The following is a 27,944-nucleotide window of genomic DNA, read 5'->3' as shown; positions in this document are numbered from 1 at the left end:
TAAACTGTAGCTATGATTTGCTTTCAAAAAGCAATGCTGTGCATTACAAACATATAAAAATTTCACTATGCAAAATAATTCTGCTTCCACTCCACATTCTTCTATGCCACTTAATGCAAGCGCATATTAAATCATGATACGTTTGTTTGCAGAGTTTATTGCCACAAAGGTTAAATTCTAGCAATCTTAGCATTCAAACACAGTTTAGTAGCAGTTATTAAAATAGTTTTATATTAAGACTTTAATCTTCCATTGTACAAAAAATATATATAGCAATGCAAGAAGTGTCCACTACATTCATCATTATAATACTTGAATTTTACTAAAATCAGTGAGCATGCAACTCAGACCTGAAGAAAGTCAATAAGCAACTGGTACTTAGTACAGCCAGTGATATGTTACTTGCATACATTTATTCACAGTTTACAACGATAAATAATCTTCTGTTCTGACATATGCATTTAAAAAGAAACTTGTCACAGCTCTTTATAGACAGTTGAGCAGACATGAAGAAGAAACTAAACCAGATCAGCTGCAAACAAAGTTTGAACCAAATGAAAAGAATTTGTACCCCTTCGCTCATGTGCTCCCATTGTTAAAGTCACAGCAGGAGAATGACTTGCACATATTTTTATGCTTATTTGAAACCTCCCCTCGCTCTGTTCTAGCATTCTTTTGAGTGACATTAATCAAGTTCAGCTGCAAATGAGAGTTAGAATTAAACAACTGAGAACTGGAGCAAATCACAGATGTTGAAGGTATGGTTATCATTTCAAAAAGCAAATATCACTCCATGCTTGAAATCTACATTTACAAACTGCAGATGCCCTAAACTGTCAGTTTTCAGTTTTGTGACCTGAAACAGGGTGTTTTCACTGGTAGCACAAACCATAAAGATTCCAGTTAGAGCATATAATAGAAGAAAAATAAAAAATAGTACCCAAGAGTACAGAAAGAAATTAAAACACCTAAATAAAGTATGTTGGATTTGTCAGTTGTGCACTGAAATATATACAAGTAAAAAAAATCTAAAAGCTCAGTTACCAACCAGTTTATTCACAGTACATGCTGACTTTATGTTCTTATATGCAAATACATTTCAGCCCTGTACAAAGTAATATTAAAGGAATAAGCATCATTTCCTCAGGGCCTCAACTAAGATGGACAGAAAAATGAATACTATTTAGCATTGGTATGTGTACCAGGGAATGATTCACTGTAAAACTGCACAGAGGGCATAGGAGTGGAAAAAAACATTAAAGGACTCTGTTTGGAAGGTAAGCAGGGTACAAAAGCACTTGTAAGCACTTAGTAATGTACAAATAAATTAGGATAGTGAAAGGTAGTATGGACTAGCAAGGGAAAAGCGACACAAGCTTTAAAAAAAGGTGCTGTGCTAGTAATAGAAGAAATACTTCTGTTTCAGAGATTTATTTTTCTTGGAAACGAACAAACAAAAAAACACAAACATTCTGTTGAAGAGCCTGGAACAGAGATTAAAGTATCTGTCCAAAAGATTTGTGCAAACGATGTGTGCAAACACAGAAGTGACAGAAGAATGTAACATCTTCGATCATCAGGACATTTAAAAGATACATCTATTGATGAAATCTGTCCTTTTCCCTCCAAAGTCACCACCAGGAATCTGATGTATGAACTCATGATTCTTCCTTTAGTATCTTCAATATGACTATGAGTAGCCTTTTAAGTACAGGCATCACTACAGTAAACGTAACATTTCTTCCTGGTCTTGAACACAAGCTTCCAACCTCAGGTTACAAAGTCATAGCTTTTCTCATTTCATACCTTTTCTCCTAAAGCTTCCGCTCACTTATGACTGCTGATATTGGAATACTATCCCAACACTTCCACAGATGCCATTAATCTCTATTACAGTACCATGCCCCAGATGTGCCAAACATTACGCTTCATATAGTTTTAGGCACCTTCTAAATTTTGTGGACCACTGCCTTCATATCTTCAGTCCAGCTACTGCAGAAGAAAAATATAACCAAGACTAAAAATTTAGTCAAAACAGAAAATCCCGCTTCTGTTTCCAAGTGATCTTACACCTTGTAAGCATCACCAGAAAGGAAATAACTATTTTAACTTCTACATGCAGAGAATAGCACGAACCGTATAGATTAGTGAGCTGACAAAAACATGTGAAAGAAACTGTAAACACTTCAAAACGCTTTAAGTCTGAAATCTAGTTATTCCAGTTACTATTAGATCAAGTTTTTAAATCAACATCAGAACACCTGTCACAGATTTGCCAGATTCTGTTTCAAGCAATTTACAGTTAATTTGTCACTTCTCATTATATTTCTGATCATCAGCTCTAACAAGAGGTACACTGCTGTCAAACAGCACAGGACAGCCTTTCAGAGCTACCAAGGCTTCTTCCTTAGAAGAAGCTAAAAAGCTGAAAATAGAGAAATCTTAAAGTAGAACAACCCAGCGGTGTTGTAGCATTGAACTGTTATTTTGTTTTGTTTTGCAATGGTGGAATGTGTTTAAGACTTCAGTATTTCCACTGTCTCATCGAAGTCCTGACCAGCTGTGAAGGTAGGAAGCCCAGCCAGAGGGCCGTGAGGTACTCTCTTCCTCACCTGAAGGAGAAGAAAAACATACTGTAAACTAAATTTACTGTGCTAGACATTACATCATTTGGAAAACTGATCTTGACACCCTCCTCCCCAATGCCGGTTTTCAAATGCTGTCCTTGTAAACTTGCTGAAGAGGTAACATTTAGTACTTATTTTCATGTTGCCAAGAACACGTTCAGGGACTTTAATCACAAAGCGCACTTAAAAAAAAACATTTCATCATCTTTCTTCAGAAAGATCCAGCCAGTGTTCATTATAGTGCCAGAAAACTGAAATGCTATAGGCTTAATTTAAGTCATATTTCCAAATGCGGAGATTATCATGGAATGCATTATATTGTCACTTTACACATTGTGTTTTTGTTCAATAGTTTTTAAGTGCTTATACATACACACAGAACTAATAAATTATTTTAAAAATAATAGAGTATATGTCAGTTGCTAATGATGTGCTAAAGCTACATGTTGACTTTGAGAAGATACAAACAATACCTTAAAAAGGATTTTTAAGGGGACAAACCAGATAATGTTCTGGTTACTTGTCAAACACTCTTATTACATGCCATCATAGCTTCTGGGTTGATTTCTTTTAAAGGCTTAACTCTTCTGCCTTCCCTCCCTAGTTCCAATAGTTCTTAAACAAAAAGCATATTTTGGTGTCTTTTTTTTTTTAATTAAAGCTGATATTGAAACTAATATTAGGTCTGCAGTACTGCCTTCAGAGGACCACTTTAATTACCTTTTTAGAACACCTGCCAAGAAAAATCATTAACCTATTGGAACCTCCATTTCAAGGTCACTTCGACAGAAATTTTTAATCCTACTCAAAATATGAACACATTACATTTTTACAGCTTATCATCATCTTTCTAAAACGTGTCAGAAGTAGTTACACTTCACCTAAATTTTAATTATGTTTTCAGGTATTTATCTGTTTTATGAAAACTGAATAGTAAATTCCCAAAAGACTAGAATGACTTTATTGCTAGCTCACAGGCATTATGCTACTAAGTTTGCTACTAAGCAAGTTTTTTCCTCAAAAGTCTACATAAAAGACAGCACAGAACTCCAGTTGCCTTTAGTTCCATTTTTCCTTTTTTTGTGACAATGTTTTGAATCCCACCTACCTTGGGCAATTGCAACCAGCTTTCCTTTCTCTTCAGGGCTGAGCTGCAACATGGTGTCTATTACTGGCAGCAGCCTCTCTCTCTCGCTTCCTGATTTTAGAAATATGAACTGCAACAGAACGTTCTTCAAATATTCCAGATTAGCTACAGACTTTTCTCTCTCCTGATTTCGTTCCAGTCTTCTTATTTCACTCTTAAGAAGCTGCAGATGAGGAAAAAAAGACCACACAATATTGTTTGCATCACAGAAAAACAATTAACAATAGCACTTTGAGGAGCTAAAAAGCGAATTATTCAGCTTGCTTCAGAAAGGACAATGTGTGCATAGCAACATATTCTGGACAAAAATCCAATGAAGCTTGAACAGGTGGTAACGTTGTCCGGAGATAAGTTTGTTGATCAAAAGTAAATTATTCTGATAAAATCTGTTCAATAATTATGAGATACTATTCAATTTCAGTGATAAAGAATTGATAAGTTAGAAAACCTGGATCAGAGGTTTAACAAAACTATCAGTCGTTAAGAAATCATTTACCAAAGAAAGTTACGTTTAGAGAATGTTAACTTTAAAAGTGTTTTTAGGAAATTCCAGGAGGTACAATCAAATCAAACCAGATTCCATTAATATGTTTAGAGAGATGCATACATCATCTTTTAACTTAAGACAGTTGAAATGGGTTACTGGAAGAGAAACTGTTTTCCTCAGGATTTACTGGTTTTAGCTAAATGAAAACAGTAAAGGCACTAGTTTACTAAACACTAAACTTCTAAACTCTGCTTTTTTAAAAAAAACTTCCCCTCCCCACCCCACATAAGAGAAACTGGAAAAGAAAAAAAGTTCACTTTGGAAGCACTGATTTCTTTTGTGGAATGAAGCCCTTCCCAAAATTAAGTTTTGCATCACCGAATTTCCATAGACTGGGATTTTCTGAAAGATGTTTGGTGTTAAACATTTGGTCTACAAAATAGACCATAGAAATTAGAGCTGTCCCCACATTCACTGCACATCTGCTAACCTTTATTTGTTCCATTAGGATTGCATTGGTTGCTTCTGATTCACGAAGTAATTCATTCAAGTGATCAGCACTCTTTGTTGTTGTGTTTAATTTCTGAATCAGTTCATCCTTGCTGAGCTCTGTTTGCCACTGAGATGGTTCTGCAATGAATTGGAAAAGAAAACTGAGAAAGAAGGAAAAAGCATGTGCGTCTACTTTAGGCTAACTTAACATTAGGACATCATTAACACAGGAAATGAAATCCATGCAAATTCAAGCTGCCAAATTAATAGCGATCACTTCTGCTGCTGCATGCTCATTTTGCGACCTATTTTTGTATACATAAGTTTCTTAGAACTGATTTGCCGGTCCCCTTCTAAGTATATCAAGATATATGGTTTTAATTTAGCCCTTGTTTCCCACCCATATATGGAGATTTTTCAACATTTGTCCATACGGTATTCAGTAGACTTTTAAAAACACAACTAGATGCTACTATTTATTCTTCTACTTTTTCTACTCTTTTGTTTTCTACTGTTCTTTGCACTGGCTTTCATTTTCCTGAAAAAAATATGAATTCCTGTTCTGATAAAGATGAACACACAACCTATGTTTTCATTAAGGAGAGTTATTTCACTTAATTGTCTCAAGTAAAGACTAGTCCAGAACACTAAGAGTGATGAACTATTCTGCCTTATTCATCCATTCTTTTCCCTTTAGAAAGTTACAGATACAGTCTTTAAATTGCTAAATCCTGTCACAAGTTTTTGTTGTTACTCCTTACTGAAGGAAAAGACTCATATGGAACTTCAGGACAAGGTATACTCAGTGGCACTAATTAGACTTGTGTATTGCACCTATGAGCCTGAGAACACAACATTTTCATGTATTTTGAGGGTGCAAACTTCTGCAGCTTACACAGGCAAATGCTTCTAAAAACGTGTTCAACCTACCAGGCTTTGTTTCCGGGGAGTTCAGAAGCTGTTCCAAGGATGGAATGTAAGTGCCAGCAGAAGACACGGACTCTGTGTCTGTTGTCTCCATACCCTCTCCCTCTTCCCTGGCTACGGCGTGCACATCAAGAACAGGGAGGTCAATGTTTCGCCGTTCTCTTGAGTTCTTCGTTGCTGGATTTGAAACAGCTGGACCTGAAAGATACTTACTGATGTTTGTCATCAAAATGAAATAGGTTGGGTTATTTCACAGGTGCACCAATCTTGAATTAGAAAGCAGTACATAAAGTACAGCCTTGAGAGCCAGATACAAGCATGACATTATAAGTGGAAAATGCAGCCTTTCACCTCAAAATGACCATTTCAGTCAAAGCCAGTTTCTAAATCCAAACTTGATTAGCAACGTTCATTTCAGTGGCTATGAAACCTTAATGCAACATCCTTGAAGTTGTTGTAGCTATGACAAGAATGCCAAATCTTTTTGATGCAAAACAGTATTAGCTTTTTTTTTCCACCTAGTCCTGTGGGTGGTGTAAATTAGTTTTAATACTTTGTGTGCTATTGTGCTGCTTCAGTACAATCAGATACTGCTCTGCAATTAAATAACACATGGAAAGAGCGACTTCTTAAACTGTTACTGCTTCCTAGCAAATACCTGACTACATCTGAATTAGTAGAAAAAAAATTTAAAGAAAATAAGAAACAGTGCTTGAGCTTGAACAGAGTAAGATTTTAAATTAGAAATGGGGTCAAATAGCAAGTACACAAATACTAAACATCGTTAAAACACCTTTCAATATGCTGTTCTGTAGCTATACCCCTCATTTTGGAGGCAGAGGTCCACTAACCTCTCTAAAATCTGAGACAAACTGATAGGGAGAGCACCTAATATTTACAAAGTGATTTCCCTCCATCTGTCTCATGATACATACGCTGCATAAAACAAGTGATAGTGATTCTGAAGGTACAGTAATAAAAGCTTGTTCTTTACTCAGTATCAGTGGACTGATACGGCTTGCTGCAAGTTTTACATAGTAAGTTTCTATTGTATGGCAGACCCACATGCTATAGCCTTGTTTTAGGTACACACTCAAGTACAGAAATATAAGTAATTCCCCCAGAGTGTGTAACCTGAGAAAACCTGGTTTCATGACCAAAAGTTACCTCTAGTGCTTGGTTCACTCTTGAGCTGGAAGAGCTGAGCTTCTACCCTGGAGAGTTGCTGCTGAAGTGTCTCTACCGTCTTCCTGTGCTCTTCTTGCAGATTCCTGACTTGATCTCTGAAATTGTTCCGGAGAGCTTCATTCTGGGCCGTCAGCTGACTCAAAGCCTGGGTATGCTCTGTTTTCATGACCATGTTCTCAGATTGTATTGTGCAAAGCCTGAAAACAGCATACACATAAAATGTGAGAAACAAACACCAAAATACTCGTGTTTTAAAGTTTTTTAGTTTAAATTCAACTCTAAAGCTGCAACACAACTGTTTATCTCCTCATACAAGGCATGTCATTTACTTTGTATTTCTTTGGTAACTCTTTAAAAGAGTTACCAAACACTCATGCAGAACTTCTGAAAACATACATTTCTATGATAAGGTTCGTTTTTTTTTAAACTGCAGAACTCAGTGAAAAATGGGTAGAATAACCGTTCTTGGAAAGAAAAATGTCAGTACTGCATCAATTGTACTCGACTTGGCAGCACTCCAGAAGCAAGACAAAATTGTCACAAGCAATTAAACGAGTGTATGTATGGAATGACTAAGGACAGGACTTGCCCTTATAAGCATACAAACTTAAATTTAGCCAGAGAAGCAAAGAGCTAGTCTTTCTGGGTACGAAAGAAAACTAACTGTGGTACAGCTGGTTTCCAGAGAAATGCAAAATGATATAATTCAGTTGATTACAATGAATCATCACATGGCTATCAGGAACAGCTAAAACAGTACAAAGATAAAGACAAGAAGTCAAGAGTTCCTGAGACTAAACTGTAATTTCTAATGAGTATTACATGTGAGTTTTTTGTACCCTAAAAATAAAGAGAAGGCACAGAAAGACATTTTTGAGAGCTCAAGTAGGTCCTCGTGTCGTTTCTCAAGAAGTGATGCAGATTAAACAGATTCCTTACATTCTGAAAGAAATAGCAAATTAAGATTGTGGCAAGTAGACTTGAAAAAAGTACCTTCTGTAAGAAAGGCACCTGGTGGTGGATATTTTCTCATGGAAATAGTTGGCATTTAACCACGGTATTTTTCCAATCAGAAGCAAATGCATAAAATGTAGCTGAGCAGTCCAACACAAATGTAGTGCTGAGCTTTGGACTCAGCAAATAGTCAGCAAATTTAACATGCTTAAAAAAGGTTAACTTCAAAAATCTGGTATTTAACAGGTAGAAAGCTTGCAAAGATCTCATTCTCATCAGCTACTACTTCATTTTCACTGCTGAAACCTCTGAAGGCTGACAAAAAGTAGCAAACTATCCTTTTGAAAGTTCCTTTAACTTCCCTCTGTAGCTACACCCTTTCTTTGGGAAGCATTGTTTGAAGTCAGCTAGCTGTCCAGTCCTTCAGGTTTGCACAAAGTAAAGCATCAATATCTAGTCATCAGCAGACCCTACTTTTCACGGAGTTCTGCCTCTTTTGCAACTGTCTCTTGCAGCATCTTATTGTGTCTTTCCAGCAGGGTGTCATGTTCAGACTGCAACGCCTGGAATTCAGCTGTATTTATCTGTAAATTATGCTGAGCATCTTGTAGCTTAACTTTAAGTTGATCTATCACCATTTCCAACTGTTCTCTGTAAGGAGGAAAAAAGAAATGAGATATATTTATAAGGAGTTATATTATCTCAGAACCTATATGATACCCACAATGTTTAACATGGCTGATCTGAATTTATTTCATATTTAAAATCACTACAGCACTGTGACCAAAATAATCTTAGAATGTGACTGCAGCAGAAATGTTTAGGAAAGTTCTGATCATGTTTCAATACAGGTGCAAATGGATTTATCACATCCCATCTGAACTGCTGGCAATGTACTTTTGGGGTAGAAGGTACGACTGCTACCACTTACTGCTTCAATCCAGTTTGGAGGAACAAGAGAGAAGGAGAATATCTGGCATGCAGACAGGAGAAAATTTCTACTTAAAAGTAGTGGTGGGCTCTGTTTGCTTACTAAAGTGGACAGTAATCTTCTCCAACCACTCCCCAAGAAACTGGCAAAGGAGTAGAAAGCAGCATCAATCCAAATAAGATATATTTCTGACCAACAGAATTTACCAAAATCAGATATACCAGTAGGAATAAGTCTTAAGTCAAACACATTCTCCTTTTATGCTTTCTGTATTTATACATTGTTACTTCCATTATTTCATGAGTTGTATATCCCGCTAACCCCTAGAGTTAATACTTGTAAATCATTCCTTTGAAAATTATCTGCTTATTATTTTATTACTTGTCCACTTTAATAAGTGACCTTCTTTCATAAGCTTCTTAAACAGGAGATAGAAATGCAACTCCTGCAGTTTGCTTGCTTCAAAGAAGTAGATGCGTTAAACAAACAAACCACACAACCAAAGAAGCCCAAGTCTTCTAACAAAACACAAGTCTCCCTCTGGTGGATTGTCAGCAGCAATTTTATGTACTGTTTTAAGATCTATGTCAGAAACAACTTACGACATCTTATGCAAAAACACCCAGTCTGTCTCCAAGGTCAGCCATCGACCAGTTCTAAAAATAACTTACAGAAACAGATCTATTTTCAATGATATTCAGACACATTCTGAAGTGAACCTGAGTTTACACAGCTCACAACTATATTTAAATGATCTCCATGGAACTTTCTGCAATGTAACCTTTTTTTCAAGTCTTTCCATATATAATAATTGATAGGAGTCTAAATCTGGCTGCCAATTCAGTCAACTCCAGCAGAACTTCACCTACACTAAACCATTCCTTCCTGAAAAAAATCAAGAAGTGAGCTCAGAGGAGCAGTATCAATTTGGTGTTCACTTCTTAGTTCGTACACTGCTTCAGTGCTTTACATCAGAGAAAGTGATGTCTCAAATTTACACAGATGACACTGGCCAATTTCTGCTCACAAGAACCATGAAAATCTTCCTAACACTATACACTTCCCCCCAACTGAAAAAACAGGTAACCTGCAGAAAAATTAATATATTAGAGATGAATCAAGGGATTAGAAACCAGCATAGTACTACTGAGAGCTGAGACGTGGTTCAAAAATTGATGATCTTTCTTCTGTTCAGATAGGTAGAGCCAGTTAGAAAGTCATGTTAAAAGTCAAATAGCTCTATTTCTATAGACACTTTTTTCCACTTTTTGGTCAGACATTAGCACAATAGCTCAAGTACTAGTATTCTTCCGTACACAAAAATTTTGGTTTTACCTTTCTTGTTTGGCTCCCTCAGTTTCTGTCTGAGAAGCAGATTTATTCTTCTGCTGTTTTAGAACATTGTGAACACGGACTTTGTAGCTCTCAAATTCAGATGTAACAGATTCTTGTTCAGCCTATGACAGAAGATAAATTCTTAGTAAGTTATGTGATTGACTATGCTCACCTATGTGCTTTAAAATGAAATGTACCTTGCGCTGAAAAAAGAAGTAAAATGAACCACCAGCAGCATTTTCTTCTTTTGAATGGATAATTAAAACAGGAGTATTGCAACAGATCATGTTTTTCTTTAGATTTTAATTGAATACTATTGTCGATCTTGAAACTTAAAACCAAGAAGCCACTGATATTCAATATCCCGGTCTTCAAGAAAGGAAAGAATATTTGCAAAATCCAAGAATTACATTCACGAGATATTCACATGTAAAGGGCTCAAACAGCTTTAAAGGAAGACAAAGATGAAGGGGAGAAAAAAAGGGTCTAGTTCTCTTTTCTTTTTATGCTACCTAGATGTCAAATGTCTAATATGCCTGAAAATTACGCATAATTTTGAGAAGTTAAGTTAGTCTTCAAGGGATAATAAATAATGTAAGATACCTTGCTTGTAAGGGTATTTGGTTTGTCTTCTCTTCTGAACTCAGCTGATACATGGCTGAGACAGTGGACAGAGAAAACTGCATCACAACATAATGGCTTCATCCTTTACTGTATAGTATACAGGCAAGAATTATTCCCATCTGAACAGTAAGACCTTTCAAGTACTCATGCTGTCTATTTTCTATGAAAATACAGATGTAGGTTTCCATTCTTGGCTTTTAAGGAAGCTTACAGGTTCATTAGTCATCCCTGAGATGACTAAAATTTTCGAATTTCCACAGTGATCCACATCTACCAGTGGAACTCAGGCAAGCCTCCTGTAGGAGGACTAACCACAGAGTTCGCCCATTTCAGTTCACCTTTTTAAAAAGATGTTTTTTGAGAGGCATTCATGTTACTTATCTGCAGGACTGGCATCTATCATATAAAACAAGCTGTACACGCTGTAGATTGGCACTCTAGTCTGTGTAAGTACGGCTGGAACATAACACTCCTACTGAGCCTGCCTGTTTCTAATGCAAAAAACAGAAGTAAATTCCAGGCACATCTAACACTGTCATACGGCCAAAAAACAGAAATAATAAAAACCTCTGCATTACTGTCAACTCCACACAACTTAGCTGCCAATTAAGAAGCTGCTCATACAGCAGCATATTAAAAGGTGCTTGCAAATACACTTCATTGATTTTTCTTTTAAAGTGGTAGCTATGTTACTGTTTTTATAAGCAAATGATACTCGTCCCCCCCACTTATCTTTAAGGAAAGAGGTGATTACTTCTTTTCTCCCCAATGTGCGTACTTCCTGACCATCTTAAATGAATTCCGACTTCCCACTGCTACAAGGTTTTTCCTACTAGAAACACAAGACTGCAGTCCAGACATTCCACCACAAATGGTGCAGAACAACCAGGACAGGCTGGCTTGTCCACTACCACCACTCAAATACAAAAAGCACTGAGATAATTCCCAATTCTTGACAGACAAGATGGCAATAGCAAAAGACCTGCAAGTATTTTTTAGAGATGCAAACTGTCTCTAGACTGAAGTTAAGTCTCCTTTCTAAAGTCTATGACATGACTTCTTCCACGACAGTACCTGGGCTGCTCTGCATTCTTCTTGCAAAGTTGCTATTTTTTGCTGGTAAGCACTCAACGTACGCTGGTGTTGTTCCGCAGAGGTTCGTAGCTGTTCCTGGACTTTATGCTTTTCCGATGTTAATACAGACACTTGAATCTGAAAAAGCCAGGTGAAAGCTCAGTCTTTAGTATGAAAAACATTTTTCTTCCATTTTCAAGGGGACGTGCCACAGAGCACAATAGGATTGTATTACAGTAATCCCTGCACAGAATTAGTGAATATAAATTTAAAATCCAATAAAAATACAAGAAATAGACATAAGTTATGATATACTTAAATAAAATATATGGTATTTTTTAAAGAGAAAACTGAAAATTACAGTGGTGGGTGTGGTGGCAGCATGCAAGAATAAAAGCTTCCCTGCTACTGTTTATCATATTCCAAGAGAATTTACACAGATAGAGAACACAAGATTTCTGCTGATGATGCCATATTCTTTTGTTTTTAAACTGAGCAGCTCCCATACTTAAGCTATTTTAAAATTTATCCCATTTAAAAGCTTCAAAATTATTCACTTCTCTGTTTTGGGGAAAAGGGGAAAGAAAGAGGAGCAAGAAAGGGTAAACCTGTTTAAACAACATCACAGGGGAAATATTTGGGGAAAGCAGCAAACAAAAAACTCGTTCAAGAAACGGAACCAGTAACCAGGTACTAAAAATAACATTTTCCTTCTTCAGCTTATATTCCATCTGCCCACGACAAATCACATCTGTATTGCTTACTTAAGAAATACTAACATATAACTTTATTACACTAACAAAGTGAAATTTCTTGCCTTAAAGGATTCCACTTGTTGCTGACTGGCTTCCAGTTCCCCTTTCAATGATGCCTGCAACATTAGATGATCATTTTCCTGCATGATAGAAGCATCTGGTTAATTAAAAAAACAAACCATAACAACTTAGTAATTCAGCTACAAGACCATTATTTGAAAGCTAGTTTAAAAATGCAAGTATGCAGTCATTAACTGCTGGACTTACAGCTTGTTTTGAATCAGCCAGTTCTTTTTTGGTTTTCACTAGGAGTTGTTTTATCTTGGCATTTCTTTCCTCATCTTGTTGCATAGTTGACTGAAGTGACTCTAGTGCAGAAAACAGTTACATGCTAAGAGGATTTCCCCTCCTATATTTCCTTAAAAATATTGAAAAATACTTGAGCAATTTTATAGATTTCTTAAGAACTGTTAAGCTACTTGTTTGCAGCAAGTTTAGTATACCATTTCTGTATCAAGACCTTCTTACAAATGAAATTGTTTTGAGAGTTCCACTTATGGATAGGAAGAAACCAAAGTTTTTAACCACATGTTAACTAGTAAAGCTTTATAAGTGTGGTATGTCAGACTGAAAATCACTGCCAATCACTTTCAGAAATTATGATTTCGTTAATCAGGTAAGAAACCATTTGTCAGTCACGCTATTTAGCTTTCATTTGCTGAATACTAGATCAAGTAACTGAAGACCGAGTAAAGTTTACTTTCTAGGAAAGTATTTTCAATTATGTAACTGCTTAGTGTTCCCTCAAAATTTTACTCTCACTCATCAATTTCGGACATATCTGAATGTTTTACCATTACTACTGTTTATATTTTACTCACTTATTTCTTCCTGCAGAGTCTCTTGTTTCTGCTTCTGAATCCCCGTCTCCTGCTCAAGATCTTCTATTCTACTGTCTTTATCACCAATCTTCTGATTAAGTTCTTTTACTAGCCTTTCATAATCAGCTATTTCCATATCCATCAGCGTACTCTTTTGAGCATCCTGCAAGTTACATGCAAACAAGTTACAAACTTAAAAATCTGCCTCAGTTGCCAATAATTCCTTCCTCACCCATCCCAAAATAAATGAGAAATAGTTGTTTGATCTTTTAACAAAAAGACTTTATAACTATCAATACCCACAAACAATACCCACCCATTAGGTTTCCATATCCTCAGCGAATAATTTGTTTTTGAACAAGAACCAAAAGCTTTAAAAAAAAACTGTTGCCAATTTCAACAGTTTTAAGCAGTAGGTATTTTGCAGCTATTAGTTTCTACCATCTTCACTCCTTGCAAGGGTGGCTTCTGAATAGTGCACCATACAAGTACTCCAGACACCTGAATTCTACTCCTCTTTCTAGTCAGGATAAAATGCTTAACCAAGCTAAAAACAAACAACCCTTGCTCTCACCTGCCAAATAACTCCTCAAAAAATACACACATCAGCTCTCCAAAGAAAAACAGGTGTAAAAATCCTCATGTTTTTCCTTTTGCATATCTTAGGATTAAAGTCCTCAGAACAGGAGACATTAAATAGCAAGAAGGACCAAAATCTTTGGTAGTCTGTTAAGTACTAACACAAACAACATTAGTTACTGTACCTTTCTGGCCAGCTCTAATTCTTGCATAGTCTTCTGCAGATGCTTCTTTTCCTTCTGAAGTTGCATCTGAAGCTCCTCCAGTTCTCGGAGAGCGCCACTATGTTCCTGAAATTTAAATACTTTTCAATTATGCAGTCCAATTTCAAGACAGATGTCAGCATAGTACACAAGTTTACAAACAGACACACTCACTAAGGTTGCAGAAAGATAAAATTCTTCAGGAAGTCACTGGGAGCCAAAGAAAACTTGACAAGACTACAAAATGTTGTTCACATTTTGTCAGTATCTCCAATCTACTCTAAGCGATGGTACTGCAAAGTTCTTTTAATGAACACACTGAGCTTCCAAAAGAAGACCGAGTGAAGTAACAAGAAAAAGCATGGAACTTGTTCTAAAATAAGCACAATTTATAAAACTCTTCCAGAAGTCACATTCACAGACAGTAATGCTTCAATCCATTCACCATCTCTACACAGTATTACCTTTATTTTCTGTTCTTTTAGAAGCTTTTCTGCTTCCAGTTCTTTTTCAGCCTTTGCCTTGACTTTTTGTAGCTCCAGTATCTGAGCTTCCAGCAGCTTAGTATTACATTGCAATGTTTCGACACGAGCCAGCAGATCTTCATTAGCAGAATGTAACTGATCATGCTAAAATGATGGTAGTGGGAAGATAAGCTGAATTTGCATGTGACTGATTAATAAAATACTATCCATACTTAAAAAAAATAAAAAAACACACCAAACACATTGATTTTCATCCAATTGTCTTATAATCAGCACTCCTACCAGTGACAGCATCAAGTCTCATCCACCTTAACTGCTTTAAACCAGAGTAAGAAACAGACTAAATTAAAATCACCAGCACAATTTGGTTATTTTATTCAGAGTCCAAGTGCCTAGCTTTCTATATGATGGTTGTGAGAAATCTGAAGAGCACCTTTTGGCTCTTTGCAAGAATTGTGTCCCGCAGTGATACACAAGATTCAAATACTCAATTGCCCCACATCAAGTGCAGTTGTATTTATACCTGAATCACCATCCCATTAATCCCCCCAAAATATTCAACTGCAGCACTACCATCCCTTCAATGAGAACACATCAGTACATAGAAAGAACTCTTCCTATGTCTGGGCTACTGCTGCAATGATTAGCAGACTTATTTTTGACATCTTCGGTATTATCTCAATCTCTATCATGCAGATTAAGAATGCAGTATGAATGAAGCGTAAGTGAAAGAAGCTGACAATTGCCTGAACAGCGTTTTTATTTACAAAATACTTTATAACACATTGAAAAACATAACTCCTGCAATAATCAGAGTATATGCTACTATTTCTGATTTATTCTTATGCTATTCACTAGTAGCTTCTATTTATAAGAAAACAGTGACCTAGGTCGATCTTCAGTGTAGTTATGTATGTGGCCTGGGAGTTTAAATCCTAAATCCCAAGCCCATTTCAGTTAGTTTCGCAGAATGTGTCTCACAGATGTTTAATCCCCATCTTAGACTTTTGAATGTCACTACAGTACTCCCCAATGCATCCTAAAGTCTAATTCTTGTAGAAGATCCAAAAAAACCCACCATAGTTAATTCCGTATGTTTAAACATTCTATTGGTTAAACAGGCATATTTTGTCTAAGGAACTGAAAAAAATTAACACTTTAAGGTTACTGTACTTCATGAGAAGTGTAGGTGTGAAATCAGAGAAACAGCCCAAGTCCAATACTTGTTTTTGTATTTGGTACGCGCAACAAAGTTGTGCGTCCAACTGAAGCCAGAGTTGGTCACCTGCTCTTTTTTGTGAGCTGACCTGGGGTATATTAAGCCCTTCCTACTAAAAAGGCCAGTCATTCTGGACATCCTTGACTTTCTCACAGCCCAGATAAGCACCAGATGCTGAGGAAAAAATGAATTTCAAGTAACTATCCATAACACACTTTGGTTATAAAACTATGTATTATTACCAGTCATATGAACAAAACTTAGCCCAATAGCTCAGACACAAATACAGAACTCACCTGCTGGGATGACACCTGTAGCTGTCTTGTGAGGTCATCGAGCTGACGTTCAAGATTAATCACTCTGGCTTTTTCAGAATCCAGCTCTTCTCCTTGCTTATCATATTCCATCAAAAGATTCTTAACACAAACACACAAACTTCAATTTCTACAATATACATCGCTTGTCTTAAGCACGTGCTAAACCCTAGACACTTATCTTTCCAATATTTCAGCATACGGGGTGTTTTACTACCATATCAGAAGCATCAAAATGAAACTAAAGCTGTAGTTTCATTACAAGAGAAATTGGGAGAAGTTATTTTCAGTTCATGAAACTGTAAAATAATTTAGGCTCGAAGAGACCTCAGGAGGTCTATGTTCAACCTCCGGTGTAAAGCAAGGTCAGCAGTGAGATGAAACCAGGTTGCTCAGAGCTTTGTCCAGTCAGGCTTTTCCAAGGACTGGACTCCAAGGATGGAGATGGCACTACATCCCTGCACAACCTGTTCCAAAGCTGGACTGTCTTCAAGGCAAAGATGTTCACTGTATAGCCATTTTTTTAAAAAAAACAGGTGCTTAAAAAAGTTCTGTCCTTCTAGACCATAACATCCTAGCTTGGTCAGGAGTATTGAGAGAGGTAGTGTTAAAGGCCTTCCTAAAGTCTAGGTAAGTGACAATCACTGCTCTCCTCTCATCCACAACTCCAGCTGTTCTATCACTGCAAGCAATCAGACCAGGATTAGTCAGACATGATTTACTCTCAATAAATCCATGCAGACCATCCTCAGCCACCGGTTTCTCTTTCATATTCCCAGAGGTGTGCTCCAGAAGGACTTGCTCCCAGGGAATTGTTGACTTTTTTCTTTATCACTTAAGGACTTTCTAACTTATCCCCAATTTTATGTACTTAAAGAATTCATAAGAAGAGATTTGCATCAGCAACAGTGTTTGACAAATACAACGCCAGATTTAAAGTGCGATTTAAAAATACTATCCAGTAGAAAAGAATTGCCTTGTTTTCTTCTGACAGTAGATAAACAGTTCTGTTACTAGAACCATACATTTCTTGATTTGGGTACTTAACTGCACTGGCATTTCTTTTACCAAACATACTTGTGCAAGTAAACAACACATATCCAGGCTAGGACTCAAAAGCAAACTATTTTTCTGACAGTTAACCGTCTTTGGTAGATACAGTACCATTCCTACCTTATAGCTTTCCGCTCCTTGAATTACATCTTTCATTGAAGCAGCCAGCTGATCTTTTTCTGATTGAACCAACTCCAATTCTTCCCTCAGGGATTGCATCTTATTACAAAGAAGCATATGTCATTAAAACAGAATCCTTCATGCAGAACATTCTTCATATTAAGAAGCAGTCAGGGTACCTCTTTTCGGCTGGTATCCAATTCTTTCTTTGCTTTCACAGCAACCATCTTAATTTTATTTAGCTTCTCTCCTTTTTCTGCAGATTCTTTTTCCAGCCTTCCTAAAATAAATAAATAAGAAAGTGAATAAACTTGCTTCTCCTCCCCCCAAGAAATGAAATTCAATTAGAACACAAATATCAGTTTGAAATAAAATAAAGTGTTGTAGGTATTCAAAGATTTCATTCAGCTAAGCCCTTCAATTCACTCTGAAGCTAGAACATCCAGCCTCACAGATAATCCTTCCCTGTTTCAAAGGCTTCCATTACAGTTTACAGTAAAACCCATATTCCTGGGTACTTCTACATATAACTGTAACAACTTAGAATAATTTTCTTTCAATTGTGCTGGGATTACTGCAATGAGACAACAGTAGCTTCAGCAAAGTGTTGCTTTCCTCTTCTCTTGGTAGCCTTAAGGATTCCTACTGGATCCTATTGGATAAGGAATCCTTAGGATTCCTTATTTTCCATATTTAATAAAGATGAAATCTAATACACTGTTTATAGTTAAGTGTACTTAGGAAGAAAAAAGAAGTATCAAATGATAACAGGTATAAAATTGCTAATGTTACTTTGAATGCTTAATGAGAGGAATGTTGTCCTAATGAGAGGAATGTTGTAGGAAGTAGCATTGGTATCTACTTCCCCACCTTCTTTGGCATACAGGAAATACAGGATAACTATGCACAGAAAGAAAAACTCAAAGTTTAACAATCCAAAAAAAACCACAAAACTGTTTACATAAAAGACAAGAGCAAGAAAGATACCAATTTTTTCCTGAAGCTCTGCTACTGAAGACTGTTGATCATTTTTCTCTGTCAATGTCTCCATTACATTCTGTATTATAAACAAAGATATGAGAAGTATTACAAGAAGCTTCTTTGTGATATCTGTTTTCAACAAGCCACTAGCAGTTCCAGCTACAAGCTGGACTACGTCTACTTTCTCATTACCAAGAAAGTCTTTACATGCAATTTCATATTAGCTTGGTAACTAGCCTGGTAACTGAAAAGCAAAATTATGTTGAAAGGAAAACATTCCAACCTTTTAACAGCTGCTTTCCATCCTATTCAAGGAAAAAAAATGGAAGACCATTAATACTGACTGACCAGCTGTCAGTTTTACATAACCATCAATACCCACAACCTGGGTTGTGTAGTTAGAAGTAGCTAATGCAGATCAGACAGTTTTGTTTGAGATGGAGCCACAGAAAAAGGTGAAAGATTAGGCCAGTTAGTCCATCTAGTTAAGTGAGCACTTTTGGCAAAACCAATAGGAAAACATTTTCAAATACAAGCACATTTTATCAAAACAGCATTAGGATTTTTGTTGCTGTTTGACTTTTTTTTTTTTAAAACTGAGGGGAAGGAAGGGAATCTGAGGTGCTAGGCAATTCAGAAACACGTGCTTCCTAGAAGGGAAACTCACTTTGAGGCCAAGGAAAGAAAAAACAAAGAGAATGAAAGTATTTTTTGAACCTTAATTCTGAAGACTTTAGAGGTTTAGTCTGTATACTTCAATAACAAAATATAACCTTTAGAGAACTCAGTTCGTCTTTCACATTTCTAAGTTCAGTTTCCTTTTGTTCCAGAACGAACTTTAAGTCATCTTCGTTTTTGGATTCTTTTTGCTGTTCTTGTATTTGACTTTCATAGAAAGCAAGTTTTCCAGATATTTCTTCAATCTTCGCTAAAAGCTCTTGATTTTCAATTGTTGATTTTTCACCAGCATTCTTCAGCTCCTGGATGTCACGTTGAAGGGCTTCTTTTTCAGACAACATTCCTTCCAATTCTTCTCTCCAAAGACCTTTTTCTTTTTCAAAGTCTTCAATCAGGGATCTATGTTCTGTATACTGAGCTGCATTTTCTTCCTCTAGTCTCTCAACTTCCCTCTGCAAGTGAAGAGCTTTCTCCTCATTCTGCAGAGCAAGGCACTGCTCTTCCTTCACTTTTGCCAAGCGTTCATTTGCAATTTGTAGTAAGCTGAGAAAATCACAGTCCTCATCGGAATCTGAAATGCTGGACCCCACTTGCTCAAGGATGTGGTATATCTGAGCTCTTACAAGGGACCTGTGCGCTTGTTCACTTTCAAGTAATGATGATATATGGTCTTTCTCTGCAGTGATCATTTGTAGTTTCTTTTCTAAGTTTTCAGACTGCTCTTTCAACACTAACCAACCGTCTTTTTCAGACGTAATCTCTTCCAGCTTTCTACTTAAATCACCTTTTTCCTGAATGATTTTCTTGTTTTCCTCACGAAGAGTATACATCTCAGATGAAAGGTTCTCTCTTTCACCCACCAGAGAGTCGACCTGTTTTTCCAGTTGCGTTCGCAGTTCAGCATTTTCATTCTTCGCAGTTAAAGCTTCGTTCAGTTTCTCTGTTAATTCCTCCAGCTTTTTCTTCAGGTCACTATTGTACTGGTTAACAACATTTACTTCTTGCAGAAGTTCTTCAACTTTTCCTTGTTCTTGCTTGCACCTCTCCTGAAGGGTTTCTCTCTCTTCACCTGAACATTTTAGTTCATTTAAAATATCCTTGTTTTGATCAGAAAGAGATATGAGCTTTTCTTCCAGTTCTTTTATAGCAACCTCTTTTTGGTGGACACAGCTTGCTATTGTGTCATTCTCCTCCTGAAGACTAACAACTTTATGTTTAAGTTCCTCTATCTCTAACTGATTAGATGACATTTTTTCTGTTTCTGCCTTGAGACGATTCACAGTTTCAAGAAGAACATCCTTCTCATTGAAAGCAGCTCGGAGTTTCTGCTGTAGTTCACTGACATCAGAAGCTTGCTGTTGTCTCATTGATTCAAATTCCTTGCTGATCTTTCCAGCAGATTCTCCTAGCTCAGTCTGTAGTGTTTCCAGTGTTTCTCTCAGGGTATCATAATTGAACAATGCTTCTTCCTTCTCTTGAGTTAGCCTTTCAAGTTGTTCTTTAAGATCCTGCATTTCAAAAGCTAATTCCATCTTTTCTTTTTCAGAACTGGATAATAAAGTTTTATTTAGTTCAGAAATTTCTCTCTCATGTTGCTCCTTCAAAGTCTGAATTTCTAATTTATGCTCTTCTGCTGTGGCTTCACATTGGTGTCTAGCTGTTTGAAGCTCCGATTTTAGCTTTTCAATCACACAACAATAATCTTCTTTAGTAAGCTGCAGTTCATTTATCTTAAAGTCCAAGTCTTCCCGCTCATGAAAATACTCATCCTTTATGCGTCGGATTTCCTCTTCCAGTTTTAGTTTAACATTGCTCATATAAGTTAGCTCATCTTTTAAAATAGCATGTTGAGATTGGAGTTCTTCTAAGCTACGCTCCAGGTGTCTAACCTTTTCTTCCATTTTTGCTTCTATACGAGGTTCTTCTTGCATATCTACAACATCTGTCTTGTTCTCTCGATTTTTATTTACTGCTTTTAGCTGCTCCAAGTCATGTTCTTGCTGGTCAGTGGAAGCACACGCTTCATCTTTCACATTTTTCTCTGTTTTTAAGTCCTTCTCTACCAAATTGCGCTGTAACTCATTTATGTGATTTTGCTTTTCTTCATTTTCTTTAGCAGATATTTCAATGTGATGCATCAACTTTGATACCTCTTCTTGATGGGCAATTTTTAATTTTTTAAGCTCTTCGTTCAGACTGTTGATTTCGTTATGGTAACATTGAGAATTGCTTTTAAGAGTTTCTTGCAGGCTTGCAATTTCCTTGGTTTTGTCATCATTCACAGTTTCCAACTGCTTGGTCAAGCACAAAATTTGCTCCTCATAAGTAGATTTAATTTCTTGGACATTGTCTTGTAATCTTTTAACTTCTTCTTGATTATCACTGTGACATTCAATCTGTTCTACCAGCTCCGTTTGTTTCTTCACTTGTTCTTCTAATTCTATTTTCAGCTTTGTTAAATCGTCATTGTATTTGGATTGTGCATTTACTAATTCATTCTTCAAGGCTTTTATTTCTTCCAGAGAGTCAGTATTTGATTGCTCCAGTTGCTTCTGCAATTCTTCTGTCTTGGCCACTGCAGCCTAAACAAACATACAAGTCATCAAATGCTGATAATTTAGCACATATAAATTCCAAATAAACTGTTTATAATAAACTAGAAGATTTAGGAGTCCTTAGTTTTAAAAACTGCTATAGTTTTTAAACAGCCAGCTATGTTGGAACAACTCAATTCAGAAGACTCTGCAGAGTATAAAATTGTTTACAGAATGAAAAACAAAAATTAAGTCTTAGATCATGTTTGTCTGCTTGTAAAGCAACTACTGTGATCATGTATTAAAGACCAAATTACCTCTATAACATCATATTCAAGTAGCTAGAATATAAAGCCGTTCATCAGTTCCACGTGACTGAGTCTTCACTTTATTATTAACTGAGATTATTGACATGATTTAGGTGACTTAACTGACAGGCTGCTTCCTAAGAATACCTGAATTTAAAACCTCCCATTTACCATAAAAAGACAGAATTGATTTGGAGGCATTGCATATCTAGGCTATTGATGCATGGACTGAATTACTTTTGAACAGCTGTGGATCTAACAAATACATATAGAAATTTTACATTTATTGTCAGTCCAACGAAAACACTGAAGTATCTGTTCTCTGTAGCCTCTAAATTACATATGAAGCCTTTAGATCTTTTAAGGTATAACAGAACACAGGTCAGTTAAGAAAAAGATTAAAATGGAAATGAAGCACGTGAACAAAACTAAAAAACACACCATCATTCTGAAATATTTTAGTAATGCTTTATTCATTTCAGTACCTCTGCTTCTTGTTTTCTTTGAATATTTTCTTTTTTCAGAGCTACACACTGCTGCTGACTTTCAGCTTTTTCCAGAAGCACAACATCCAGTCTTTCTGTGAGAGCCTAATTTAAAAAGAAAGAAATTATTGGGAAAAAGGTTCCTTAACAACGGAAGCCTGAATGATTTTTGCAAAGCAGTAAGAAGTTGCATATTGGTCAGGATGTTTTTGTTGTTGTTGTTAATTAAGTAGACCAGCCTGATCTTAAAAGTTACTTGCAGCCCAAATACATCAGATATGGGAACAGGCAGACTAGTACAATGATGTTGCTTAATAGATTCTGTTCAAAATCTTGGTTGTCATCAGCTGATTTATTTTTACTGCCATGTAGAAAGAGGAGGAAAAAAAACTTCCCTTCTGTAGAAGAGAAATCACCATCCAAATTATTAAAAACATTTTTTCCAGTTGATAAAAGTCCTCCTCACTGCCAATTTTCACTTTGATGTGCTGCCTATAACCCTTACTTTGAGACAGATGCTCTTGGCACTAGAATAATTACAGTTACTTTTTCCCAAAAGTATTTCTTGTGACATGCAGCTTTAATTCTGTGTTTCTGACTGTCTCAAAAGACTTCTAAATGGCTGAAGTCTATCTATAGCAGTCATTCTGAGATAAACAAAAGCCTTCCTAACCTATTACACAAGGACAAAGTCTTGCTGAGGAAATTTTATTATTCTATACATTTTCCCCTCAAAGAACTGTTTCCTGAAAAGCAGAGTAGGGATGTAGGGTAAGGAGGAAAAAAGAGGTTTTTAGGAAGCATCCTGAATTCCTGAAGATAGACCACAGATTTGAATAACAGTTCTACAGCTGTTCACTACATATCACAAGTCATTTCTGTAGGTCTATTTCAGTTAATATTATGCAATACATCAGAAACCTATTATGGATTCTTACCTGAATAATGTCATCAGCTCCTCCAGAAGCTGCTTTAGATTTGAGTTCTTCAATTTCTTTCTCTAGCTCTGAGCAAAACAATAAAAAGTAGTATAGGAGTTTCACATCAAGCAGGAATTGATGCTTTATCACAGTATCGAATTCCTAGTAAATCCAAAACTTAACATCACTCTGTTCAAGTCAGATGTCTTACTCCATCAATTTTTGTTGCCAAGTGATACAAAGGGCTAACAGAAAGAGAACAAGCATTCAGTGCTACTTCTCTGCTGCTGCTGTTTAGCCTGATTTCCTCAGGAAACAAAGCTTCCTTGTTTGGGTGGAGAGACAACAAATAACAAAACCATGACAATTGTCTTACCTTCTGTTTCACGGTCAATTTAAGCCAGAGAAGAGACATGCATTTCCTACTAAATCTCTAAAAATAGGCAGCAGGTTGGAGAAGAAGATCTCTCAAATAACCCCATCGAAGAAACACCCAGTATAGCCCATCCCTATCCTTATTGCTTTGCTGGGCAGCTACCAGCAACCAGCATGACTGTAACTCCAAACAAGGGGAGGTGACACTAGTCCAAGCGGGGAGCCACTACAGGAAAAGGGACAGCAGAGAGGAGGGGGACAGCACATGAGAGGACAGACATACTCAGGATACTTTTAGGTATTAACACAGAATTTCGTTTTCTGTATTTCAGGATTTCTTGTCTAAAGAAGCAAGTGATCAAATATAGAATAGCTAACATTTTTAAAGAAGCCACTGCACACCTCAACAGGACTAATTATGAAAAACCTAACAGAGATGTTCCCCCTCCCATCTGATTTCTTAAAGGTTATCCCTGCTACAGGTATGGGGAACAGAAAATGGCAAGCCCCACTTCCACTCTTGCACAAGCTACACTGTTCCATCATGCTACACATACAATTGAGTTAATTTAATATTTGACAAAAGCAGTGCTTCTTCTTCCATACCTCTCACTCTAGGGACTTAAGCCCTTATCCTCCAACAAAAATATGGAAATCACAGGAAGGAGAAAAAAAGGAAAAGCCTAGAATTTAAATCTACCTAGCAAATATGTACAGCGAAATTAGGAAAGGTCAGATAGTACCAAGCATTAAGGTAGAAATTATTCCCTCTCCAGTCAAATACCTGTACATCTTGATTTCACTTTCTGCAGAAGCATCATTTGCTTTCTGGCAAACTTGATGAGATCTTCTTTGGGCAATGTGTCCAGCTGTAAAAAAAAAAAAAAAGTACGTATTACAGAAACCAACTTCCTCTAACCCAGAAGTAAACAGAAAACAGTGCATCTTAGCATCCAACTTCCAAGGAGTGAAATTTTAGGACAAGAAAGCCTTAGCACACACTCATTAAGGACAATAACAGGGCAAGTTACAGAAGTTATGTTATCTAGTTCTTTCATTACAGATGCAGCATCAGCTAGAAAGGAGAACTCAGCTGGGAAGGGTTACATTTCAGTAGACTGACAAAGGTGTTTGGAGTAACATAATTTGAACAGTGTTTTAACTATAGCACACTTACCTAACATCAACATTGTTTATTTTACTTCCAACATATGCAAAGAAGCCTACATACATTATGAAACGGACTACTATTAGAGCTAGATGCTATTCAATATTTTATTGGTTATTATGACAGGAAGTAAGTATACCAGTAACAATTTTTGTTTCATGCTTTCTAGCCTTAGCATAGCATTCGTATGTCAGTTTTCAAAACACCTAGAAGACATGAAATTGTTTAAAAATACCTTTATGTCTTCCTATTATCCATGGCTAGCATGCTAAGCTGCTACCCTCTCAACCACTGTTATCCAAGTAAACCAGATTTGTGAGGTCTGATTACCTTTGATTTGCCCGACCCTGGTGTGACAGAGGAAGCCACCATCTCTTGCCCACCATCTTGTACCTACAACAAAATAAAGATAATATGGGAGAACTGAACTTTTTTTTTTATTTAATGTACACTACCAAAGGAACCAAGTGAAAGTCTACAAACCTGGAGAGTAACTTGGTATAGTGGGAACTCAAAAAAAAAAGACAATATTTGTATGACCAGTAAGACAGATAACGGAGAAGAAAAAATGAGAGATCTATTGTGGTTAATCCAATAAAACAGCAGAATTGAAAACTGCTAAATCAGTATGATCTTATGGCTTCGTTACTTAATTGACATCTAGAGTTGTCACGCTAATGAAAATCATTTAATTTACAGGCAGTTAAAATAGTGTATCCTACTATCTTGTTACTAAAAATGTACAAACCAAATAAAGCTTGTAGAGGAGCAGCAGTTAAATCAAACTTCAGCAACTTCTGAACAAATTGTACCCCTCAACTATGTTCTTGTTTTCTTTAAAAATAACATACTTAACACTAAAAGCTTAGGCCTGACAATATATTTGAAAAGGCTCTGTGCGTGTGAGAGAGAGGGGGAGGGCGTGTGTACACACACCCACATCCTTCACTTATTTTGCTACTCTCTTTATTCTCATAAATAAAACCTTGTAATAGAAACCATGGGAAAAACAATCTGGAAACAGATAATGACTGACTAACAATTTTGAGAGAATAGCTGAGAGAGATAGCATGAAACACTAATTAGAAATATGAGTTCAAGTACAGACCAAGGACAAAGACAGTTTAGCTATCTCTCTCTCGAGAGTCTGGACTCTCACATTGACTAGAGTTTTTTGAGAAAGCAAAAGCAAATTTGTTGGAAAATAATATGACCATTAAACATAAACATAGCATTTAAGAAAGAAAGCTCTAAAGAAGTTTGTATTTCAGATTTCACGGTACACAGAGCTATGTCAACATTGACATTCCTAATATTTCAGCATTCCTGTTAGTTAACGTCTGCAACTACAAGCAGTATACTTGCACAGTATAATTAGGGATAACACATTGGATGTACTGCTTAAGAAAAATGATGGCACACCTCTCTCCATACTACACCGAGACCAGATGATTCTATATTATTTTTACCATAGAATCATTAGGGTTGGAAGAGCCCTCCAAGATCACCCGGTCCAACCATCCCCCTAGCACCAATGTCACCCACTAAACCATGTCCCTGAGCACCACGTCCAACCTCTCCTTGAACACCCCCAGGGACGGTGACTCCACCACCTCCCTGGGCAACCCGTCCCAGTGCCTGACTGCTCTTTCTGAGAAGAAATGTCTCCTCATTTCCAATCTGAACCTCCCCTGGTGCAACTTGAGGCCATTCCCTCTGGTCCTATCACTAGTTAGTTACCTGTGAGAAGAGGCCGACCCCCAGCTCCCCACACCTTCCTTTCAGGTAGTTGCAGAGAGCAATGAGGTCTCCCCTGAGCCTCCCCCTCTCCAGAGGGAAACAACCCCAGCTCCCTCAGCCGCTCCTCACAGGACTTGTGTTCCAGGCCCTTCACCAGCTTCGTAGCCCTGCTCTGGGCACGTTCCAGGGCCTCGATGCCCTTCTTGTTTACACGCACAGCGCCAGAACGATGCATCACGCAAGAAAACGCACCCCATTACATTTCCAATAACCGACCCCACCCGTGGCGCTTCACCTCCCTGCCCCCCAAACAGCACGCGGGCGGCTGCCTGTGCGGGCTGCGAACGTGAGGGACACCCACCACCCCGCACGGCCCGTTCACCCGCGCGGGATCGCGAAATGGCGACGCGACCCCCCCCGCCCCCCCGCGGTGCGCTGCCAGCCCCTCACAGCTGCTCCCCCTCCCCTCAGGGATAACGGCCGCGCGCCAGGCGGGAAGCGGCGCGCGGCACCGCTGGGGGAGGGAGGGGGAGGGAAGGAGGGGGCGGCGCGCGCGCGTCCCCCCCCCGCCCGTTACCTCCATGTCGGAGCCGGCTCGCCGCGAGGGCCGCCGCTACATCCTCCCCGCCGCCGCTTCCGCCTTCGTCATCCCCCCGCAGGCCACGTGACGCGCGGCGCCGACCCCCCCCTCCCCTTTGTAATAGGCCCGGCACGGGAGCTCCGCCCCCTCGGGGATTGGCCCCGCCCCCTCGGCCGCCGTGGCCCCGCCCCCGAGCCGCGGGACCCTGAGGGGGCGGGGCTGTGGCAGAGGCGGGCTGCCCTGAGGGGAGCCGGGTGTGGTGTCCCCTGTGGAGGGGCGTTCGTGCAGACGTACACATGTACACACACATATACGCACATATACATCCATATATACATATATATCTACCAGAGCAAGTAATAGAAGAGAGTTACTAAGGCTTGACGTTCATTATTTTAAATTAGGAGCCATTTTCCTCCGTAGGTGGTTGAGGGGAGCGATGCCCAACAATGTTTTCAAACTGCACACGTTCCTTCCTGTAGTCATGCAAGCACGTTTGGTAATGCTTGAAATGTTTCTCCTGAGAAGTAACTGATTTTTAATGAGAAATTGCTTGGGAGAAAAGAGTTTAGACACTTTGTTCTATTTGCAATTCACCAGGTAGATATTGGATGGCACGGAATTAATTATGGTGTCATGAGAGAATGCCTATTGTTTTTGTAAAAAAACCTCAGGTTAGGCAAAATGCTGCTTTCGCACGAATAATTTGTATTTTTCCAGGTCTTCCTATTGTCATTCTTCTTTTAAAATTCAAATGACAAATGGTGACTAAAGGCAGAA

General features: G+C 37.8%; 1 protein-coding gene across 2 annotated transcripts; it reads right to left on the bottom strand.

The window, feature by feature from the left end:
• Positions 1–137: 137 nt before the first annotated feature.
• On the bottom strand, positions 138–27,271 carry GCC2 (GRIP and coiled-coil domain containing 2). 2 transcript variants are annotated; one of them, XM_083821493.1, is made up of 24 exons: positions 27,035–27,086; positions 25,328–25,354; positions 25,175–25,237; positions 24,461–24,545; positions 23,320–23,387; positions 22,382–22,486; positions 19,150–21,636; positions 18,383–18,452; positions 17,575–17,675; positions 17,396–17,494; positions 16,205–16,324; positions 14,669–14,833; positions 14,187–14,291; positions 13,423–13,585; positions 12,809–12,909; positions 12,604–12,681; positions 11,787–11,924; positions 10,089–10,210; positions 8,297–8,473; positions 6,848–7,065; positions 5,684–5,878; positions 4,752–4,891; positions 3,736–3,937; positions 138–2,612 (listed from the first exon to the last, which is right to left on the bottom strand). In XM_083821493.1, exons 3-24 carry the CDS (start codon positions 25,214–25,216, stop codon positions 2,542–2,544), a joined length of 5,052 nt encoding a protein of 1,683 aa, XP_083677619.1. In that variant the 5' UTR covers positions 25,217–25,237; positions 25,328–25,354; positions 27,035–27,086; the 3' UTR covers positions 138–2,541. The 2 variants fall into 2 exon arrangements, with proteins under 2 accessions (XP_083677619.1, XP_083677618.1); XM_083821492.1 differs by lacking the exons at positions 25,328–25,354; positions 27,035–27,086 and adding an exon at positions 27,162–27,271.
• Positions 27,272–27,944: the final 673 nt, after the last annotated feature.

The sequence above is a fragment of the Anser anser genome (assembly GCF_964211835.1).
Source record: "Anser anser genome assembly, chromosome: 1".
Taxonomy (NCBI): domain Eukaryota; kingdom Metazoa; phylum Chordata; class Aves; order Anseriformes; family Anatidae; genus Anser; species Anser anser.
This window is presented reverse-complemented; position numbering and strand designations above follow the sequence as displayed.